General features: G+C 35.8%; 1 protein-coding gene across 3 annotated transcripts; it reads left to right on the top strand.

Annotated features, from left to right (window-relative positions):
- The first annotated feature begins 1,395 nt into the window (after positions 1–1,395).
- On the top strand, positions 1,396–18,368 carry LRIF1 (ligand dependent nuclear receptor interacting factor 1). Of its 3 annotated transcripts, none has more exons than XM_019730457.3 (4): positions 1,396–1,680; positions 13,069–14,575; positions 15,720–15,986; positions 16,857–18,368. In XM_019730457.3, the coding sequence occupies exons 1-4, from the start codon at positions 1,613–1,615 to the stop codon at positions 17,292–17,294; spliced, it is 2,280 nt and encodes a 759-aa protein (XP_019586016.3). In that variant the 5' UTR covers positions 1,396–1,612; the 3' UTR covers positions 17,295–18,368. The 3 variants fall into 3 exon arrangements, with proteins under 3 accessions (XP_019586016.3, XP_019586017.3, XP_019586018.1); XM_019730458.3 differs by having other exon boundaries at positions 1,458–1,680; positions 13,077–14,575; positions 16,857–17,439; XM_019730459.3 differs by lacking the exon at positions 13,069–14,575 and having other exon boundaries at positions 1,540–1,680; positions 16,857–17,439.
- Positions 18,369–22,100: the final 3,732 nt, after the last annotated feature.

The following is a 22,100-nucleotide window of genomic DNA, read 5'->3' as shown; positions in this document are numbered from 1 at the left end:
CTGCATATCAAAGTGCATTGCAAGAATCTGCTTCCCTGGGAACCCAATTGGTGTCCATCAGTTTCCATAATAGGAAGTGGTGATGGCTATAAAGAGAAACCAGACTGCAAACGGTAAGAAATAAAGTGTGAGAAAGTGGAACAAGCAAGAACGGGAAACTTGTTCCAAGTAATTTTGCTTTCAGAGATCGGAGAAAGACCAAAACTAAGGCAGTATTAGGGGCTCACTACCCTGCCCTTTCTTTAGTATAGGAGATATTTGATTGAACGATAAATGCCAGTTATACATACAGAATTCTATGTCGTTGAAATTAACCCTTCACAAAGAGTGAAGAATAGTTAGAAAGTATTGTTTTCTGTTACTGTATCAGGACATTAAGTTCTTTAAGCAGTATCAGCTTATTACGGAGTTAGGGGAATGAGTAGCCAGCATTTTTAAAAGACCTACATAAACCTTAAAATTGGCTACCTCATGGCAGTCTCTTCAACAACATGGATCATGTTAAAATAGGTATTGTCTATACCTGCTAAAACTGGATCTTCTAAACCATTCATCCCGCAGCTTCCTTGTAGCCCTAGCTGAACTAGAAGGTCTACCCCTTACGCCAGACACCGAACCTGTTTCTCGGTTAAGTGACTTAGTAGCAGGAATCAAGAGATTTCTGAAAAGCTTTCCTCTGGAGCTCCAAATCAAGATGCCCCAAAAAAGTCTGCATGGGAATTGAAACTTTTAGAGAATGAACGAATTCATTATATGACAATAAATAATAATTCTGACCAAGGCATGAGCGTGGGGTGGAGAGAGAGGTTAGGTTAAGACTAGGGGCAAAGCTTCAGGAGCGAGGGACTAACTGAGAAATCCTCCGGAAGTAGCAATAATACGGTGCTGGTTGCTGGCAGGCATTTAAATTTTTCTCACGCCAACGAGTGCATAACGACGGCAAAAGAGCCCTCTGATGTCTTTTAAAGCATTGCCAGGACCGGTAAAATGACAGCAGCGGCGAACACAAAGCAGAAAAGTTCCAATTGACCCCGGAAACATTTTATTTTGCGTAGGTATCTGGAGAATTTTCTTTTGCGGATTCGTGACTTGATCCGGAAGAAGAGCTAGCAAACCTCACTTGCGATTGGATTGCGTCATAAAGGCGGGGCCTTTGCAAGCCAGTCACGTTGGCAACAGGATGTGACGACTCCGGAAGCCGCGGGCTGAGCTGTGCTCCGGCTAGCGGCTTCAGTGGGCGCGGTCTCAACCCAGAACTCAGCTCTGCTGGGGGCGGCGCCATTAAGGCCACGCCTCCAGCGCCGACTCTGAGTGGCTGTGGAGCGTCGTCGTGGCTCTGCGGGGCGGAGACTCGGCCGTTTCTCTCAGAGTGCAGCGCTCAGCCGGCGCCGTCCCATTCTTCCGGTTTCCGGTGGCCGCACCGCCTCCCTCCGAAGCTTAGGGATCCGCCCTCTAGAGAGCTCGTCGTCGCCCTCTTTTCGGCGTCGAACTCCAGAGTTGTTCCGGAGTAACTCCAGCCCAACATTCCCTGCTCTGGTTCTCGCCCCTTGGAGGACCCCGGCCCCACACTGCCCACTTTCCTGGATGTGCTGGCCCCTTCCACCCCTCTAAAATGCCCAATAACCTACAGGGGGTCTTCCTGAAAGCCGCAGAGGAAAAGTCAGGCAACGCCTCGCATTGGTAAGTACAGGTTTCCAATCCTTCTCGACACACCCATTTCTTAGCAGGATGTCGAGTCGGCCCTCATTTCCTGACTTTAAAATTGAGATGAGTTTGCCCCCCCCCCGCCCCCCTACGGTGAACTACCCCCGAGGAAATGTTCGTCACTTTGGCACTTAGAGCCCATCCCTCTTGGAAATGTAAATCCTCCAGAGCCTGACGCAGTCAGTCAGCCTCCGCCCTGGCTCCGCGGGACTCCAGCGTCTCCAATTTCAAAGGCAGACAGAATAGAGCTCCACGGGAGAGGACAATCAACATGGCCGACGCCCCTGTGTGACCAAAACCTTCTGGAAGGTTCTCGCGCAGTCGCAGGAAAAACACGCAGCAGTCCGCGCGGATTAGCAAGTGCAACCCAGGTGGCGCTGGACCTTCTGTGAAAATTGCTATAAGAGAGTGAGAAGGAAAGGATATATTTTTGTGTAATGGATGAGAGTACATGCATTTAGAAACTGAAAAATTGCTCTAGAATAAGGGAATAGATTATTTTTAAATTTCAAGTAACAGCTTTATATGCAGAGAAAGAAGAGTAAAAATAGAGGAGTTCTCATGTAAAATTAATTCTTTAGAGCAGCCTATTTGAAGCAGGTAATGCGAATGCCATTTCTAATTGGATGAACTATAAATGAACTAGATATGACACGGGGAGATTCCAGTATTTCTTAGACAGACATACCTATTTGTAAATTTAGAAACTAGTTTATCACTAACTCAGTTTTGTTTTTAAAGCTTATATTAATCGACGAAATGAAACGAACAAAACTATTAGCTATGGTAGAATATTTTAAGTTGTTACGCTCCATGGTTAGTGGATGTATAATAAGTAATGAGAAAAATGGTAATGGGTCTCTGCAGAAGAAAAATGTGAAGAAGAAAGCATGGAATTTGAGATTAAATTTCATGGAAGAGATTTTATGAAGAAAATGGGGTGCCTAGGTTTAATCATAGCTTTGCTAGTTACCATTTGTGAGGTTAAGGACCTAGGTTTCCGTTCTGTAAATAAGACCCCTTAGAGATATTTTAAAGATTAAAAGTGAATTTAGGTGAAATATTTAGGAAAAATAGAAGAGTACTATTTTGTTGTTGCTGTTGTTATAAGAATACAACTTCTGTACAAATTTTGGCCCAGGAAATGGGTCTCCTTTAACTACAAGTAGATAAAAAACCTCATTATAATAAAGACTTGAAAAAAGCATGCATAATATTCTGAAAATGAAACTAAATGCTCGTGAGCTAAAACAGTATTGAAGAACTGCCAAGAAAGAACTATTGTATTTCAAATCATCCAAAAAGCCAGCTTTTGTGTACAGTATGTTGTTTGTTGGTTTATTTTTGCTGGAAGTTGTGGAGATAGGCAGAGATAGTGATGTGTATAGATATGCAAAAGTAGTATTGTTTTTAAATGATTGTTTATTTCTACCTTCTTTTAATACCTAGATACTGATGACATCTGACTTACCGTAACTTAACACAGTTTGTTTTAGGATTGTATTTGTTTTTCATATCAGAAATAAGATAGAGTAAGAACTTTTAAGTTTTCATTTATTGTGTACTTTAACTCTTATCCAGTTTCTAATCCTTTGTCTATCTATATTTGGCATTTTTAAAACATTAATTGAATTAAGTTTTGATTACATTCACAAGTCATTTAGAGTTTATTAACTCCTTGATTTATGCATTGTTTTCATCTTCAAACGCATTTATTTCTTCAAATCACTTATTTGGGGTATTGGTTGCATATTCGATTTCATTCTGTTTTGTAAGTAACAATCTGCATGACATCCAAATAGAATTTTGTAAGTCATTTGGTTAATTTCAGCTCTTTATTGGAAACTTAATTTTCTTGTGATATTTTTGATGGTACTAAATCATTCATTTTCTTCATGAACAAAATGACTATGATTTTCTTATTTTCTATAGATACTTGAATTTTTCTTGAGGTGCTGCTTTCCTTTTATAAAAAGTTTTTAGTCATGTGATATAGAAAGTTTATTGTTTAAAGTATTTCTCATTCATTAGGGCATAAAATGTAAAACCCAAATTTAATTGTATAGTACAAAGGAAAATCTGTAAGATATTTGTGATGGAAGGCATTAAGTTTATTTAGATTTGGGCTTTATTAGCAAAGAGCAAAGCAGGAATCAGAATGGTATAGTGGAAAGAAGATAAGCTTTGGAGTACAGAGACCTAGGTTCATATTCTAGTCTACCACTTATTATCAGTATAGCCCAAACATTGGTTAAAAAACATTCAGTGAGTGCCTACTCTGTGATAGATGGTGCTAAATGGAGAGACCTACTAAAGAATAGGATATGGCCATGCCCATGAAAAACTATACAGTCTGGGGGGAGATGATGTGATACATTTTTTTTTATAGCATTGTGCATAGAATGCTGTGAGGGCATAGAGAAGGGATATTGTAGGAAAGATTTATTGAGCAGCTGAGTTGGGGAATATAAATGTCAACTCGCCAATTAAAGAGGAATGCAGGCTATGGCCAGGCAGAGAAAATCAGTAAATACAGCACCAGTATGGCTTATTACTAACAATTGGTGTTTCTTGTTTGATTCTGTGCTACAAGGTAGATAAATAGAACTTAAGGGTTGGGTTTACCTTGCTACGGAGATTAGATTTCATCTAATGGAGAGCAGAGGATTGGACTGTCATGGTCACCTGTCATAGATAACTGATGGTAGTGTGGATTCGAGAGTGAGGATCAGGCATATAATGATCAGTCGTTTCAGAGCTGAACTAACTGATGCAAAGTAAGGGCTGATTCAAAGAACAGAAGGGAAAATATGCAGACCTTGTCAGTGAATTGGTATAAAGAAAAGGGGATCAATTATGATGGTAGATACTGGTAAACTAATAGAGATGAAGAACACACCAAGAAAGCCATCAGAGAGATATTTGAATCTGAAATTCAGGCAGGGTCAGAGCTGAAAATAGAGTCTTGTGAATCATCAGCTAAGAGGTATTATACTAGAAGCCTGTGATAATACATTCCCACAGTAATAAGAATTAGGATGTCATATGATTGTCAATTGGCTTTTATCCGCTCTTAATCCTCTGTTCTAAAATGGAGAGCTAAAATGAGTATCCTTAGCAAGGGACTTGGTTTGGTTAGAAAGATAATGTTTCATTGTCAGTTCAGTGTGCATTTAGTTTTGTGCCATGTGTTATTAGTTTACTTTTGTGGTTTTGTGTGTGTGTGTGTGTGAGTGTGTGTGTGTGTATTTGTGAGAGAGAGACAGACAGACATACAATGTAGGCTAACTGAAATCTATGACATTTCATTAATCTCTGTTTATGCAATTGAATTTTTGGACCCTGTTATTTGGGATTATGCCAAAGTAAATACAAGAAAATGGATGGGAAAAATAAAACTGAAAAAAAGAAAATGGGTTGGATTGCCCAAGAGACCATGTAATACTGAATAAGTTACTTAATGTTTCTAAACCTCTTATTTTCTCAAGTATAAAATAGGAATGGCAATACCACATTGCTGGGCTATTATTAAGATTAGATTAATGACATTTATAATAACATTATTGTGTATATAATATTATATGGTGTGTATTACATTATGTCCTTATGTATATTGTATAAGTACATAATGTGAAATCATAGGTAGTAAAATGGAAAAAGGTCTCGTAGCAGTTGGAAAAAAAAATATTTTCAAAAATAGCTACAAAATGTTCATTAGCCTGCAAAATTTTTATTCCATTTCTAATATGTGGATGTTTCATATCAATATTAGAATAGTAAAAAATGTCAGAACTTATAAATATATTTAATATACCTTTTGTTAAAGTTCTCATATATTCAGAAGACTACCTAATTCATTTACTTATTCTTGGACACCAACTATATGTTTTAATGGAAGGTCATAACTAGCATATATTGAAAGTTTATCATAATCCCAGCCAGTTCTTTTATTTACTTTTCATAGCAAGCCTTCCTTATTGCCTCCATTTTACAAATAAAGAAACAGATATTCCAAGAAGTTAGTAAATTTACCAAAGTCAATCAACTAATAATAATTTAGAAGAGCCAAGATTAGAATCCGGTAATCTTTCTAATCCTGTTTTCTCTTTTAAAGTCTCAGACTGTATTATTTTTCCAGTGTACTTCTCAGTTCAATCACCAGCTGGTTTAAAGTAATTAGCATGTTGATGATTCTTTTTAAGTGACCAAACCAGAGCATGGGATGCAGAATCTGGTTCTAGTTTTAGTTCTAACATTAGGAAGCAGAATGTGATCTTTAAGAAAACAGAATCTTTATAGGGTTTTTAGTTAATCTCTTAAATGGAAAGTCACTTCTAGATCTGAAAAAATATATATATTGGTTGAAGAAGTGTGAACTTCACCTGATTTGTGACTTCTCTCCTTAACATTTGCATTTCGGTTTTTTAGAACTCATTTCATTTGTTACTAGGAAATCATGGATTTTTTAAAAAGTCATGGCTTGTAGAATTCAATTAGCTAACATTGTCTACAATGTGCCAATTGCTCTGTTAAGTGTAGAGGATGTATTATGACTAAGATAACCTATCCTTAAGGAATTTATGGTCTCTGGTAGATTAAGTGACTCTACTGATATTCTGGCATAGAAGCTGTATTTTCCTTCCCTTTTTGGAGGGGAGTGGAGTAGAAAAGAAGAAAATCATTGATTAGATTTGAAAATAGTTTGTGTGATATTCACAAATGTTTTTTGTAAAGCAGAAATAGACCATATAATGAAGTATGTGAACGAAGTATCAGAAGCCTGTGTGATTTGTTTGAATCCCATGTCAGTTAAAAAATGCTTGCCCCTATGGACATAGTTATAAAAACATGGGTTCTGCTGTATTGAAGCTTCAAATATGTTAGCTAAATGTTACTGGTGAATGAAGTACACAAATAAACCAAATGAGACTAAGCAGTGAATGGTATTGAGACAGTTCACTTGAAATGGAGAGTCAAAAGAGCTGCATTATATATACAAGTATACGTAATGTATACAAGTGGACCCTTTGGTCAGCGTTGCTCAAGCAGTAGTTCCCCGTAATCAGAAGCGTCTGGACGCTGACAGTAACCACTTTGAGCACCTCTTGTAATTGCAGAAGTCAAATGTGATTTGTATTCATCTTTTGTTATTGGTTTATATTATTACAATTTTAATCGTTTTTCCCTTTCTTAAAATGTGTATATGCTTTTTTGGCACCGTGTGTGTGTGTGTGTGTGTGTGTGTGTGTGTGTATTATATCTATTGTATGTAGTATATATATTACATACTATTTATGTATAAAATATATGTGTTTTTTGCGGTCCTACTGTGCTTGGTATTGGAAGAACAATTACAAAATAAATGATGTAGTCTCTGACCCTAAGGAGTTTACTGATGAAACAAATACTTTATTCATTTTTTTAAAATTAGCTAATAGATCAAAGGCAGTATTGAAGGCATTATATAACTCCTAGCATTAGTGGCACCAATGTAAGTACTTTAGGGATTCCAAGTGGAAGAAATTAATGTGAATTTGAGTGACTACCAGATATTTCATGGAGAAGATGGAATTGATCCTCAATTTATAACTACATTTTAAATTGTTGGAGAAGAAAAACATAACTTGAAGAATATTTAGAATAAATAATGTGCATGAGATAATCCAGAAAAGCAAAGAGACCTCTTTGATAAGACCAGGGATTTTATGTTGAGAAGTTATAGGTGGTACTGTTTTGTAGAGATTGGTTGGGACTAAATTGTAGATGATTGTCATATCAAGCTGAATTGCCAATGGTGCATTATAAAACTTTGAGCAAGGAGGAAACAGGATAAAAATGATTTTAATCTGCCAGAGGTACATATTAATAGTGTCTATAGTCAGAAAAAAAACTAGTTCAAACGTCAGAGCGAAAAACAGGGATAAGAGAATAAGGACTAGAAACAAGGTGGTGCAGGTCTGCTCTAGGTAGTGGAAGTGGCAATGGTGAATAAAGAAGATGAATAAGAGCTGTAAAAGAGAAAAAAATTATAGACTTGGTGATTCATTGAGATTACATTTATTGACTGTTTACCCTTTGTAAGCATCTGTACAAGGTGCTGTGGGTGAATCAAAAGTGAACAAGAAGGGTGATAAAGATAAATTGGAGATAACTAGGTGATTTCAAACCTAAGTGGCTTAGAAAATAGTAATGCTAACACATGACTGGATGGTAGGATAGAGTAGTAGTTTTCAGTAGAGTGTATTTTTAACTTTAAATTGATGGTTAAGTAAGGTGAAAATGTTTGGTAAGACATCACAAATATGGAACTAAGGTCAATATTAGGGGATAGGAATAAAAGGATGTAACTGAGAGTGCTCATCGCAAAGGAAATAGTTCAAATAGTTGAAGTGGTGAAAATTGGTTCAGTCTTTAAAGAAGAATGTCTTGAATGAGAAATAGGGTCAAGAACTGCTTTGGAGAATAGTCATAGTTTAATGCTTAAAATGCGGAAAATGAATAAGAAAGGAAACATTAAATAAGACGAAGCAAATTGTGCTCAGTGGGACTCATGATAGGAAGAGGTTCAAGATGGAGGGATAATTAGCTACTGTAGCAGTGTCAATTTCAGCAGAGAGCACCTAGAAAATGAGGATAAAGACAGATTTAACTTGCAAGACACATTTGGTGATATTGGAGAATGAGTTATAGAATAATGGGAAAGAAAAGAGGCCTCCAGAACAAGGCTTCGAGACAACTTTCTGGCATATCGGTGATAGGAAGTTGGTAGATGGTTTTAATTGCAGTTCTTTAACTCCATCTTCAACCACCGTCACTAAACTTAGCACCTAGATCACAGTCTTCTCTTTGATCCTACATGACTTTAGCATCTATGTGGATAATCTCTTTGTCACCTGGTCTTTCAGTACAAATATTTTTTTCTCCAGGGATCTTATTCTCCGTTCTAGTGCCAGGCATCCACTTCTGTAGTTATTGTTATCAGATGAAATTGCTGCATCTACAAAATTCTTGATTCAGGCTTTCTAATTACCAGTTCCTATATTTCTAGCTTACTTCTTGAAGTATTCGTATTCCCATTCTGACAACTTTAACTTTATCTGGGCCTTCAGTCCAATAATCCTTTTATTTTCTCCTTATATTTTAGGCTTTCATGTTCTCATTTTTTCCCCATCCAGTTTAGATTCTGTTTCATCATTTTAATTTTATCAATACCCTAAATTCTTTTGCTCCTTTTTGATTTTTCTTGTACCCTTTTTCTGAAGCCTCCGCAACCCTGGATAAACCCAGTGATTTGCTTTCTTTCTTTTTGCCTATACCTGGTGAAAACAAGGAAAATCTCAGAAGAGCAGACTGGTATTACTATCAATTCATAATCACCACCTGTCTCACTGGGCCATCAGCAGTGCCCAGTGACTGTTTTCTGAGATCATCTTATTCTTGCACAAAGACTGTTCAAATCTCTTCCTGTTTTTGCTCTTATTCGTAGCAGATGATGTCATCTTTTTCATAGAGAAAATAAAAGCAGTTAAATCAGAGTTACCTCAATCTTACAACACCAAAGCTATAAACCTACCTGCAAATGCACTTAACCTCTCTTCCAGTTCCAGTGGAAGGAGATGTTTGTTTCTCCTGCTCCTGTTAAGGTTCAATCCTTCCACCTGTCTTCTGGTTCTCATATCCTACCTCCTCATCAAACCTTGCATGTAATTAGCCGCGTTCCTTGCCAGTCTCTTGCTCTTGACAACTCACATGAGCATTTACATATGCTCTGGTTCATCTAAGCTTTAAAAAAAGGATAAGACCTCTTCCTTGATCCCATGTTTTGCCTCCAGCTACTTAACCAGTCTTTCTCTTCTTTACAAAGTTCATAAAAGAGTTGTCTATACTTGCCATTTTCATATGCTTTCTTCATATTCACACGTTTCCCCACCAAACTGCTCTTTAAAGCCATTACTGACCCTCATGCGATTCATCCCAGTGTGCAGTTTTGAAAAAAATTTTTTATTGGGGAATATTGGAGAATAGTGTGTTGTTTCTCCATGGCCCATCAGCTCCAAGTCCAGTTGCCGTTTTTCAGTCTTTAGTTGTAGGGGGTGCAGCCCACCATGCCATGTGGGAATTGAACTGGCAACCTTGTTGAGAGCTTGTGCTCTAACCAACTGAGCCATCCGGCTGCCCCTCCAGAAGCTCAGTGACAGCTCGTTGTCTTCAATCTAGTTGTGGAGGGCGCAGCTCACTGGCCCATGTGGGGATCTAACCAACTGAGCCACCCGGCTGTGCCCCAGTGAGCATTTTTAATCTGCAGCCTACTTGGCCTCTCAGAAACTTTTAATAGAATTCCCCAATTTTCTTGCAACTCCTCCTTTGGCTTCCATTGCATCAAAATCTTGTTTTCTTTCTACTGCTCAAAGAAAATGGGAAGCTGCTGAAAGCTTTAAGCAGGGAAGGGCCAGCTTTAGGGTGCCAACTTGAAGGGGAGAAGATATGACTGAAGCAAAAGCCAGTTTCCGAGCTACTAAAGTAGTCTAAACCAGAGGCGATGTTTCATTGTACTAGAGTGGAGACAGTTAATTTGGAAAGAAATGAACAGATCAAGGGAAATTTAGGAGATGATATCAACAGGATTTTGGGATAGATTGAATACAGATGGTAAGAAAGAAGGAATTACTTCTTCTGACTTAGACTAAGATAAGTGGGATGCCATTTACCAAAAGGGGGGGAAAACACTGAAAAAGGCCATGTTGAATTTTAGGTGCGTTTGAGATTCTGAATGGAAATGTCATGAGGAAAGTTGGATATATAAGCCTGAAGTTTGAAAGAACTAAGATATAAATATTTGAATTGTTGATATATAAATGGTAATTAAATTGAAGTCATGCATTTAAAGGAAATCATCTAGGGAAAGTGTACAGAGTAGGAAGAGAAGAGTTCAGTCTAAGCTTTGGTGAATTTCAGCATTTGAAGGTTCATTCAAAGAGGATGAGTTGGCAAAGAAAAGTGAGGAGTCACTACAGAGGTAGGAGAATGTCATATCTAGGAAGCCTTGGGAAGACAATGTTTTTTAAAAACGGAGCAAGCATTTTTATATTCCTCCAAGTACATCGTTTATCTCATTTAATGATAATTACCTATTTACATATTCACGTGCCAGATAGTTTAAGTTCTTTTTAGGGATTGTGGGTTGAATTAGCTTGGAGTCAATCAAACATTGTCTGTAAAGGGTCAGATAGTAAATATAGCTTTGTGGGCGGTACGATCTCTCTGTAACTGCTCAACTCTGCTGTTGTAGCATGAAAGCAGCCTTATACAGTACATAAAAAAATGAGTGCAACTTCGTACTAATAAAACTTTATTTATGGATCCTGAAATTTGAATCTCATAATTTTCACGCATCACAAAGTAGTAGTCTTAAGACTTTTAAAAAAGATATTTAAAATATAAAAACCATTCTTAGCTTGTGAACTGCACAAAAACAGGGAGGAGGCCATATATGGCCCACAGGCTGCACTTAAGGAAACTTTTTCCATAATTGAGCCTGGCCTGAACCATAACAGACACTCAGTAAATTTTTGTTTAATAAATTAAAGTTAAATAGGTTCTGGTCGAGATTTTAAGTGCTTTTTGGGGGGTGGGGAGGTAATGAAGGTGGGTAGGTGGGTTTTCCTCTTCGACCCTGAAAGCAAGAATTCATATTTTTCTTTATGTTCATGCTTTTCTTTAAAGATTATCTTTTCAATTAAATATACCATTTTGAAGTACTATCAAATGACCAGAAAGCTGTTTTAAATATTTGTAAGGTTGTAATTATGTTATTTTGGATTGCAGAAAGGTAAAACTGAGTTCCATTGCTTCCTAGGATGTATAGAATTTTTTGCTTTGATGTTTATTAATATCTGAGGTTTTAAAAATACCTATAGGCTATAAAACACACCTTTACACTTTTGAGAATTCTATTATTTTTTTGCCCATAAATTTTTTTCTTCATTTGATCTTAGTCATATGAGGGCACACTGGTTTTATAGGACATGGACTCTGCACTCATGTTGCTAGAATGTAGCATGAGAGACAGTCTACAGACAAGTGAACAAACAGATTGATACGTGATGACAACTTGTGATATGTACTATGGAGGAAATTAACAGATGTAATATAGACTGTGAAGAAAGGACAAGAGCTGTTAAGGTGGTCAGAGAATGTGTCTCTTTGGAAATACAATTTATGCTGAGACTTGAATTATGTGGGTGGGAGAAGATTTCTACATAGATAACATGTGTGATGGCCCTGAGTCGCATGAAGTCTTGATATTTTCCAGGAACTGAAAGGTGATTTTAGGTATAATTAACTTGAGGTGCCTGAATTCAAGAAATGAAATAATTGATTATATAAACAGAAATTGGTATGTATTGGATTTTTAAAGAATCAGACAATCTGTACTAAGACGTAGCTCATAAGTGTCAGGATCAAAATTAACTAGGTTATTAAAAAATTACATCCAGTGTGTTTCACATTCATTGAAAACCGTTCAGCAGAAATGGCGTTGCTATTAATATATATATATATATATATATATATATATATATATATATATATATATATAAATGTATATATATATGTATATATATATATATGTATATACATGTATATATGTATGTATATACATGTATATGTATATATATATGAATTGACAGGCAGTTGGAACTAATGTGTAATTGCTGTACTAAGGGCTATTTAGAACCAAACTTCAAATGTGCTGAAATAATCAATAAATTAAAGACGGAAATGGTTCCTACACAGGTAACTCAGTTTAACCTCCAAAAATCTGGCACACTAAGGTATCACAGTAAAAGATGCCTTTAGCAGAAGAATGGCTGACTGTAGAACTTATGAGTGAGTCATTGTCAGTAGGTAGACGACAACAGATTGTGGGAGGGGAGAAAAGAGTAAGAGAAATAGAGGTGAAATGAGAATCCTGGTCAGTAAGAGTAAAGGAGGAAGACAAGAGGAAATCATTCAAGGAGAAGGAGAAGGGAGGATACTAATAGATTAGGAGGAGCATATTCTCGTAGGCATGATTTTATATAGAGTAAAACCTTAGAAACGTCTACGTTCAGGAATAAATGTTCAGATCTCATACCTGTTGCCTAATCATGTGAGATCTAAATCAAAGCTGACCATATCTTTGATTATCTCCTTCAAAATCTTTGTTTTGCAATATTTCGCTTTGAAAAATCAAAGTGACAAATTATATACTTTTATTATGTTATAAATATATGTGTTTTAAAATAATATTTGCAAATACTTGCTTTTAAATAAAATGTATATACCATGTAGTATGTTGTATTTATTTACTCATGTTCTTTTAAGTGTTTCAGGCTGCATGTACCAAGTAGTTCAGACGATTGGCTCGGATGGAAAAAATCTTCTGCAATTACTTCCAATTACTAATGCCTCTGGAAATCTTATACCGATAGTTCAATCTTCAGTCATGTCTGATGCTTTGAAAGGGAATACAGGAAGCCCAGTTCAAGTTACTTTTCAGACTCAGATTTCCAACTCTTCCACAAGTGCATCAGCAGTTCAATTGCCCATTTTTCAGCCAGCCAGTTCTTCAAACTATTTATTTACAAGAACAATAGATACAGCAGAAAAAGTTAGAGTTACTTCTGTGGGAACTGAAAATTTTACCTCATCAGTTTCTAAAGTTCAGAGTCATGGTGTGAAAATTGATGGACTCACCATGCAAACATTTGCTGTTTCTCCTTCCTCAACACAAAATGATTCATCTTGCTTTTTAGTAAATACCCAGAGTCTTCCAATGACTGTGAAATCTTCAGTTTTGCCTTCTGGGCATCATTTACAGATTCCAGCCCATGCTGAAGTGAAATCTGTACCAGCGTCATCATTGCCTCCTTCAGTTCAGCAAAAGATACTTGCAGCTGCAACAAGTACCTCAGGAACAGTTGAGGCCTCCCAAATACCATCTGTTATTTATGTTTCTCCTGTAAATACAGTGCAAAATGTAGTTACCAAGAACTTTCAACATATTTACCCAAAACCTGCTACAGAAATAGCAAAGCCAATGATACTAAATACCACACAAATGCCAATGAATGTTGCTAAAGAGACACAATTAAACGGTGGTCAGCATTCTCAAGCTGCTCCAGTGAAATGGATTTTTCAAGAAACTCTACAGCCTTGTACTCCATCTCTTGTTCCTGTTAAGTCTTCAAATAATGTGGCTTCAATGATTTTAAAAAGTTTTGTAGATAAGAAAAATTTGGGAGATACGATAAATATGGCGCCATTGAGTACCATCAGTCATAGTGGGACGCAGTCCAAAAGTATGCCTATTAAAGATAATGCTTTGGTTATGTTTAATGGGAAAGTCTATCTCTTGGCTAAAAAGGGGACAGATGTTTTGCCATCACAAATTGACAAACAGAATTCTGTTCCTCCTGATATTCCACCAAGAAAAGATCTATCACAGATAGTGAGTTCAAGTGCAGTCACAGAAATATCCAGAGAGGTTGTAAATTTTGTTTTGGCTAAAAATAAATCTTCCCAGATGGAGACAAAATCACTTTCAAATACCCAGCTTGCTCCCATGGCCAATCTAAGGGCAGAGAAGAATAAAAATGTGGAGAAACCATCTCTTTCTACCCCAAACCCGCATAGTCTGAACCCATCTATTAACTACTTAAAACAGAGTAAGACTTTATTCATAAAGGCAGACTGTCCAGATGGATTTAGTACAGGACAAAATGCCCCCAGAAAAGGAAATGTCATCCAGAGCATAGAGAAAATAAGTTCCTCTGTTGATGCAACAAGTGTTACTTCACAACAGTGTGTTTTCAGAGACCAAGAACCAAAGGTAATTTTCCCATGTCAGGGTGTTCTTTTTATCTCTCTATATAGAAAAATTTTCTTAATTCTCAAAGTTGTAATACCTTTCTCCCCTCCTCTCCCATCCTCCACTCCATCACACACATACCATACACACATGAATGCTTAAGTCAGAGCTTTCATCTGAAGGAAATGTTTGAGGAGGAGTATAATTGAGAGAGTCCAGGCAATATCTTTGTCTTGAATCATTTGGCATGCCAGATCTTTAAAACAAAATCAAACAAAAATCGCACAACAACGTTTAGAGGAGTTGGAGAACGATAATGTGAATTAAAAGCTTAGTAAAATTATGTGTGTATATGTGCATACCCATATTTGTACACATGCATACGTATACATACATATATATTTAATAGCTACTTTTAGTGGTCAATATTGTGCATATAGGAGATTGGGGGTTTTTGTTTGTTTTCTGATGGTAGGTAGATACCTGGCAATTTTTTTAGGTAGATGGTGGAAGGGGTAGGACAAGGCCAAGCTTTCAAGTCATTTGTGAAAATAGCATTTATCAACATCTTTGGGATTTTTTTGGGGGGAGACAAGCTTTTTTTTTAGCCCTTCTTTCTGACTCATCCAATTATCCAACATAGCCAACTAGGTACCTTTCTGTTCTACTTAAGATATGTGTGTCTGTGCTCACTAAATACTTATACCCACCTTTTCCTCACTTAGAGGTCTACTTAATAATGTCAGCGTTTCTCCCCTTTCCGTACAGAATTATTGAATTCCAGAGATGTAAGGAGATGCATTCTGATTAGGTATAAGATTGATTAAAGGCAGAAGACTTCCAGAAGACTACAATTTCCAATTAATGTCATATAGATTATTTTTAACTTGTTTTTTGTCTGTATTGAGTTGTTTGAGAATTGAGTACTTGTTACCTTTGTAGTGCAAGAAAGTGAAATAAATGAGAAATTTCAGGGGAACATTTTAATTTTGTCCTTAGTTCAGATTTTTGAGTGTGGGTGGTTAGGCAAGGATAATTCAAACCAACCATTTAGGACTTTAAAGCATGTTTTAAGTAAGGTGAGGTAATCACTTAGTTGCTAGTCTGATAAAATAGCTTAAGTAATGGGCAGTATTGTTTGTGTGTTTTCTTTTCCTAATTCCAGATCCAGAATGAGATGGCATCAACATTAGAAAAAGTTATTCAAGAAAGAAATGACAAGAAAAATTCTCAAGGAAGAAACACTAAGGCATCATCTGTGAAGACTGATGCTGAATTTAAAAAGATATTTGGTCTCACTAAAGATTTGAGAGTGTGCCTTACTCGGATTCCTGATCATTTGGGCTCTGGAGAAGCTTTTAATACCTTTAGAAGTTTGGTGAAGAGTGAAAAAGACACAGAGTTTATAGTGAAGGAGAAAGACAGAAAACAGGTAATAGATTATAAAGTGTCCTTTGTAGGTACTCCAGAGAGACATGAATGTATTTTCTTGATTTGGTTTTTTAGTTTTATGTATCAATATGAATAATAGTTACCCAATTTACACATATACGTATACCAAAATAGTGTTAAAAAGAACCACATATGCATAGATAAAAATGCATTCCCGGTTAATTAAAGATACTGTGTTAAGTGTTTTTATTCACCTACCATTTATTTTTTTATCATCAAATTATAAGAAAATAGCCATAGCTTTTTAACTAGTTATACTACTTTGAAGACCCTATCTAAAATAAATAATCCAAGTGTAGAGAAAATACAGGCATGAGGATACTCACTACAGTATTAACCCTTAATACAAACATTTTAAGAAATCGACATGGTCAATAATGATGAAAAGAAGCATTCCTGTAACTTTGCGTACTGTCATTCTACTTATACAATTATAATGTTGTTTAATATCCTGCACTTCAGATCAGAGATTGGTCAATCTTTCCCAATGAAAATGTTTCATATGTGCCTATCATACAAAGGAAACAAATAAATTTAATTCTCAGGCTCTTCATAAATGACTGTAATTTTTTGGTGGTAGATCAATACAGCTTCTAATACTTGACATAAGCAGGAAAATGTGAATTAAGCAATTTATTCTCAGTGGAAATCTTTGGACATTGCTATTCATTTTGGTACCACACAGTGGTAAGCATTACTTTCTTGCTGTAGTTGTTCTCAGTATATTTTGTTGAGTTGAATTTAATTGCTAAATATTTGTATCTGCAAACTTGTTAAATTTCAGAGCACAATCTATATATGGCAGTAATACTTTGTTTTTCTATTGGAATCTTACTCAACATTGCAACAGGGTTTTGATAAGAAAAGAAGAGCAAAAAACATTAAGAAGATGGATCACACAAAAAAGAAGAAAACTGAGAGTGCTTATAACATAGCTGTAAATGGAGGAACTAATGTCACCAGTTCCCAACTCATTAGCAGTATTTTACCAACTTCAGATGTATCACACCATAACATTCTTACAAGCTGCAACAAAACCAGAGAAGAAAAGAGAACTGAGATAGGACACTGTACCCTGGAGAACCAGGAAAAATGCACATTGAGTTCAAATGCAGATTTTGAACAAAGTCAGTCCTTTAGTAAAAATTATACTGAAGATATTTTTCCCATGACACCACCAGAGTTAGAAGAAACCATTCGAGATGAAAAAATAAGAAGACTTAAGCAAATGCTGAGAGAGAAAGAAGCAGCCCTGGAAGAAATGCGGAAGAAGATGCACCAAAAATAATAAAATGTTGCTATACTTGAAGACTTCAGTGAATTGGTTGTGTTTTTACCATATTTTTTGCATTAAGTTAATTATAGATGCTTTTGAAAGTGTTTTTGAATACGAAATTTGTTTATTCTTCAGTCGATTATAAAGTTTTATTTAAGGAATACAGAAAAGATTGATTCAATATGACTCTTGAATAATCTACATGGGGTATCTGAATCTTTGTCTAGAGACCTTTTTTTGGAAGGAAAATTTTTCTATTTTTCTGTTATTTTAACTAGAGTTCCCCAAGTTTGAATATTTGTGCAGGACTTTTGTTATTGTTTGTATCTTTAGCTAAATTGCTCAGGTGTTATTCCAACAATAGATAAGTATTGTATACTATTCAAATCAAATAATCCAAGAGAAGAAATCAGCTCTAAACTTAGCTTTGCCAATGGATTTTTATATGTACTCATTCAGTGTCTTTACCTGTGAAATGATACCTTCTACTCACCAGTGTAATTTTTTTAATTTTATGAAATGTATTATAGCAACATTATTTTAAAACTCAAACATTTCTTGAGACTTATGAACACTTGTTTTGTAACTTTTACAAAGTAGTTTCATATAATCCAAAATGAGTTTTAGAATTCATGCTATACACTGTATTGTTTGCTTAATGTGATATGTTATTGTTTCTAGGCAAAAACTACTTGTTTTTTGAATATGTACATATGTGACCTTGGACTGTGTGAAAAGTAAATGTGAACAATGGTCACATTTAATACTTTTTTAAAATTGTAAAGTGTGGTTTTTCTTAAAACCTGCGAACAGTTTCTATCTGGTTATTTTTCATTTGAAGAGTTTGGTAGTGGTGGGGGGATAGGATTGAAGGGGAAGTAGGAAAAGGTTATTTTAAAAATGATTAACAAATCTCTGGAAGTAAGGTCAAATAAAATATGTACATTGGCAACAGAATAGAAAACAAAGTGCTGAGAGGGAGTCGAGTCGAACAAATACAAACTGTTCATCAACTAGATTCTACTGCATTTTCTCTTTTGTAACAGCTTTATTGAGATAATTCATGTAAAATTTACCCTTTTAAATTACAATTCAGTGTCTTTTATTATTATTATTACGCACAGTTTGCATACATCACCACCATGCTCTAATTTTAGGACATTTCATCACCCCCAGAAAACCTCATACACATTAGTAGTCACTCCCCAGACCCTCCTTCCTCCCAGACCTGCCAACCACTTTCTGTCTCTATAGGTTTGCCTGTTGTGGGAATTCATATGCATGGAATGAGTCATTCAAAATATTTTGTGACTTGTTTGTTTAATTGCTGAATAATATCATTGTATGGATATACTACACTTTATCCATTTATGGACATTTGGGTTGTTTACACTGTGGGCTGCTAGGGTGTTAGGTTACTATGAAAGTTTGGGTACAAGTTTTTGTATGGACATACGGTTTTAATTCTTTTGGTTTTAACTCTAAGAGTGTGACTGCTATGTCATATCCTAACTCTGTTTAACATTTTGAGGAACTGCCAAACTATTATATTTCAGTAAGCTTTCGCTCCCCCTACTCCAACAAAATGAATTTTGTCAAGGACACCAGTGACTTCCATGTTGCTAGATCCAGTGGTCAATTGTCACTCTTCTTTATCCAACCATGGGAGCATAATTTCATGAATCATTACTTGCTTTGAAAAATCTTTAAACATTTCATTACTAAAGAAGCAGTTCATGTACATTGTAGAAAATGCAGCAAGCTAAAATACTAAGAAAACTTCATATTCCATCAAGCTAAAATATTAATGTTAAGATATTAAATGTTGGAGCTAGAAGATACGTAATTAAAGATTATCAGTAAATACAGAGGGTGCCAAAAAAATGTATACACATTTTAAGAAAGGAAAAAACTATTAAAATTGTAATAATATATTCCAATAACAAAAGATGAATACAAGTCACGTTTGACTTCTGCAGTTACAAAAGGTGCTCAAAGTAGTTACCATCAGCATAATTTTAATAGTTTTTTCCTTTCTTAAAATGTGTATACATTTTTTTGGCGCCCTCTGTAGATACTTGAAGTAATAGGCCTGGACAACACCACTTGGGATAGTATAAACAGAAGATAAAATTGGCTCATGTTTGAGTACATTTAAAAGTTGGGAAAAATCGTAAGTGAATTTTGAGGATTGGAAGAAGAGAATGTTAAATACATTGTACTTTAAATCTTTGAGATTTTTACTTACAAATCTTTTTGTTCAAATCTTTGAACAAAGTAAGCAATATATCATTGTTAAGTAAATTCAGCTAAAATTATACCAAAGACATTGCATCCATCTTTCATTTTCTTAGGTATTCATTTCAGCCTACTTTCTCCTTTTGATTCTTGAGCTTTATTATAAAGGCTTTGCTGCTCGTAAAATCTCAAGGACCCATATTCTCATATTGTATTCCATGATACTGAAATGTGGCTTGAATCCTTTACAACAAAATTCCCAAAATTTGTCTATGCTGATAGTCTCAAACTCCTACCTTATCCTTCTGAAATTCACTCAAGTTGGAGTTTTTATTGTTCCACTAAAACTGTCCTCCCATCCCCCCAAGGATTCCAACAATTGCTGTCTAATGGTCAATTCTTAGTCTTTATCTTACTTGACCTGTCAGTAGCATTTGACTTTTTTTTAATAAGTCTGTCATTGAAATTTGTTCTTCACTCTGCTTCCAAGACACTGTATTCTTGTTTTCCTGCTACCTTATTGGCTGGTCCTTTTCACTGTCTTTGGCTGATTCCTTCCCTTCTCCATGATCTCTTAATGCTGCAGTTAAAGCTCAGTCCTTGTATGTTTTTTATGTTACATCTATATTCACTCATGTGATCTCATCAAAATGCCCCCTATATTTAGTAACTCCAGCATTGTCTATCCTCCTTGACATATTCACTTGGAAGTCTAATGGACATCTCAAAATTAACACAGGTCATCTCCAGCTTCCAATTATACACCTGAAATTTGCCTCAACCAACACCTCTTATGTCAGTTAATGACAAACATAGGCTTCCACTTTTTCAAGTAGAAACACTTGGAGTCCACCTTGATTTCTCTTTTACTTACACTCTACAATGAGTCTGTTAGAAAATTTTCTTAGTTTTATTCAAATTATACCTGATATCTAACCATTGTTCACCATTTCTGCTGTGATTACGTTGCATTGTCTTTCATCTGGATTATTGAAATAACCAACTGTCTCCCTGTTTCAAACCAAAGTCCTACACCACAATAGCCACGTAATTTTGTTAAAAGTATAAGAACGGGGAAAGGACAAAAAAGAAAAGAAAAAACAATAGAAAAATGGGAAAAATGCATGAATAGACAACTCACCATAAAAGATACAAAAATGACCTTCAAACATGAAAACATTCAAAAATTAAAACTAGATAAATGCAAATTAAAACCACACAAATACCATTTCTCATTGGTCAGACTGGAAAAGATTTAAGAATATGACAACACATTGCAAGACTGAGGAAATACTCGTAGCTTTGTTCATATATTGCTAATGGGAATGCAATGTGGTACAATTCTTTTGGAGGGAAATTTGACAATGTCTAACAAAATTGCATGTGTATTTACCTTTCAACCAATGGGGCTGGCTATTCTAAGAATCTGTCTTGAAGGTATGCCTCCAATATGAAAATATATATGCAAAAATTTATTAATTACAATATTGTTTTTAATTGCCAAGTACTGGAAACAATCTTAATGCCCGTTCATAGGAGAGTGGTTGAAAAACCCATGGGATGTCCACACAGTAGAAGACTATGTAGCTGTAAGAAAAGAATGAGGAAGAACTCTGAACTGATAATGTAGTGATTTCTAAGACGTACTGTAAAATGAAAGCGGTAAAGCACAAAAAAGACAGGAGAAAATACATAGACATCTGTTCATTTATACAAAATAAATATGGAAAAATTAGTCTCATTATGAGACTGACTACCCAAGGGAAAGGGAAAGGCATAGAAAGAAGGGGAATGGGAGTGGGTTAGAAGGGATGATGCAGAGTAACATTTCTCTGAACTTTTTTATAGCTCTGACTCTTAAAATTATAGTAATGTCTCACCCTTCACATACCTTCAAATAAACAAGATGAAGAGCAACCAGGAAATGGGGGAAGCCAAACTGGAGTGCAAATAATAACAAATGGAAGTACGTGTATTACAAAAGCATAACACGACCACACTTAAGGGGATATCACTTAGAAAGCAATATCCTCACTGGGCACTGAAAAGCTAAAGCCTTAAGTGCTGTAATCTAGTTAGTAAAAGTGTTTCTCACAGAAGTATGAATTAGCACTCCTGAAACTACATGTATATTAGAATTGAACAAATAATTTCATATATTGTGGATGAGAGCCAGGTTTCTCACTGTTGAAGACACTCAAAGGAAAGTAGGAAGGCTAAAACAAACTGTGGCATTGGATTAGAATAACAGACATCAGTATATGCTCATGGTTTTTAATATATAAATAGGTTAAGAAATGTACATATGCGTGTATGTATGAGTTAGTGTATATTCACATATTTCTGTACTCTGTTCACTGAGAGGGCCTAGAAGCAGTGACAGTCCAGGTCAGTGAGCACACCTAGCAACAGATCTTGGTTTCTAAACACCATTCCCCAACATAAGGAACCAGGGCTTGGTGGAGAAGTTGATTCTGGGGCAGGCTACGGCAAGGCAAATACAGGTTGAGCCTAGAACATCTTGTGATGTCAGAAGGTAAAGAAATGCTCTAAAAGATGGACGCTTATCAAACACAGAGG

This window comes from Rhinolophus sinicus, chromosome 7, assembly GCF_057876585.1.
Source record: "Rhinolophus sinicus isolate RSI-liver-muscle chromosome 7, RSI-T2T, whole genome shotgun sequence".
In the NCBI taxonomy this organism is placed as follows: domain Eukaryota; kingdom Metazoa; phylum Chordata; class Mammalia; order Chiroptera; family Rhinolophidae; genus Rhinolophus; species Rhinolophus sinicus.
This window is presented reverse-complemented; position numbering and strand designations above follow the sequence as displayed.

What these genes read in the sequence shown, in the direction of transcription:
- LRIF1 (XM_019730457.3), top strand. Translation starts at nt 1,613, where the DNA reads ATGCCCAATAACCTACAGGGGGTCTTCCTGAAAGCCGCAGAGGAAAAG. An exon ending in TCAGGCAACGCCTCGCATTG is followed by an intron (nt 1,681 to 13,068) that starts GTAAGTACAGGT and finishes TGTTCTTTTAAG; the next exon opens with TGTTTCAGGCTGCATGTACC. An exon ending in AGGAGAAAGACAGAAAACAG is followed by an intron (nt 15,987 to 16,856) that starts GTAATAGATTAT and finishes ACATTGCAACAG; the next exon opens with GGTTTTGATAAGAAAAGAAG.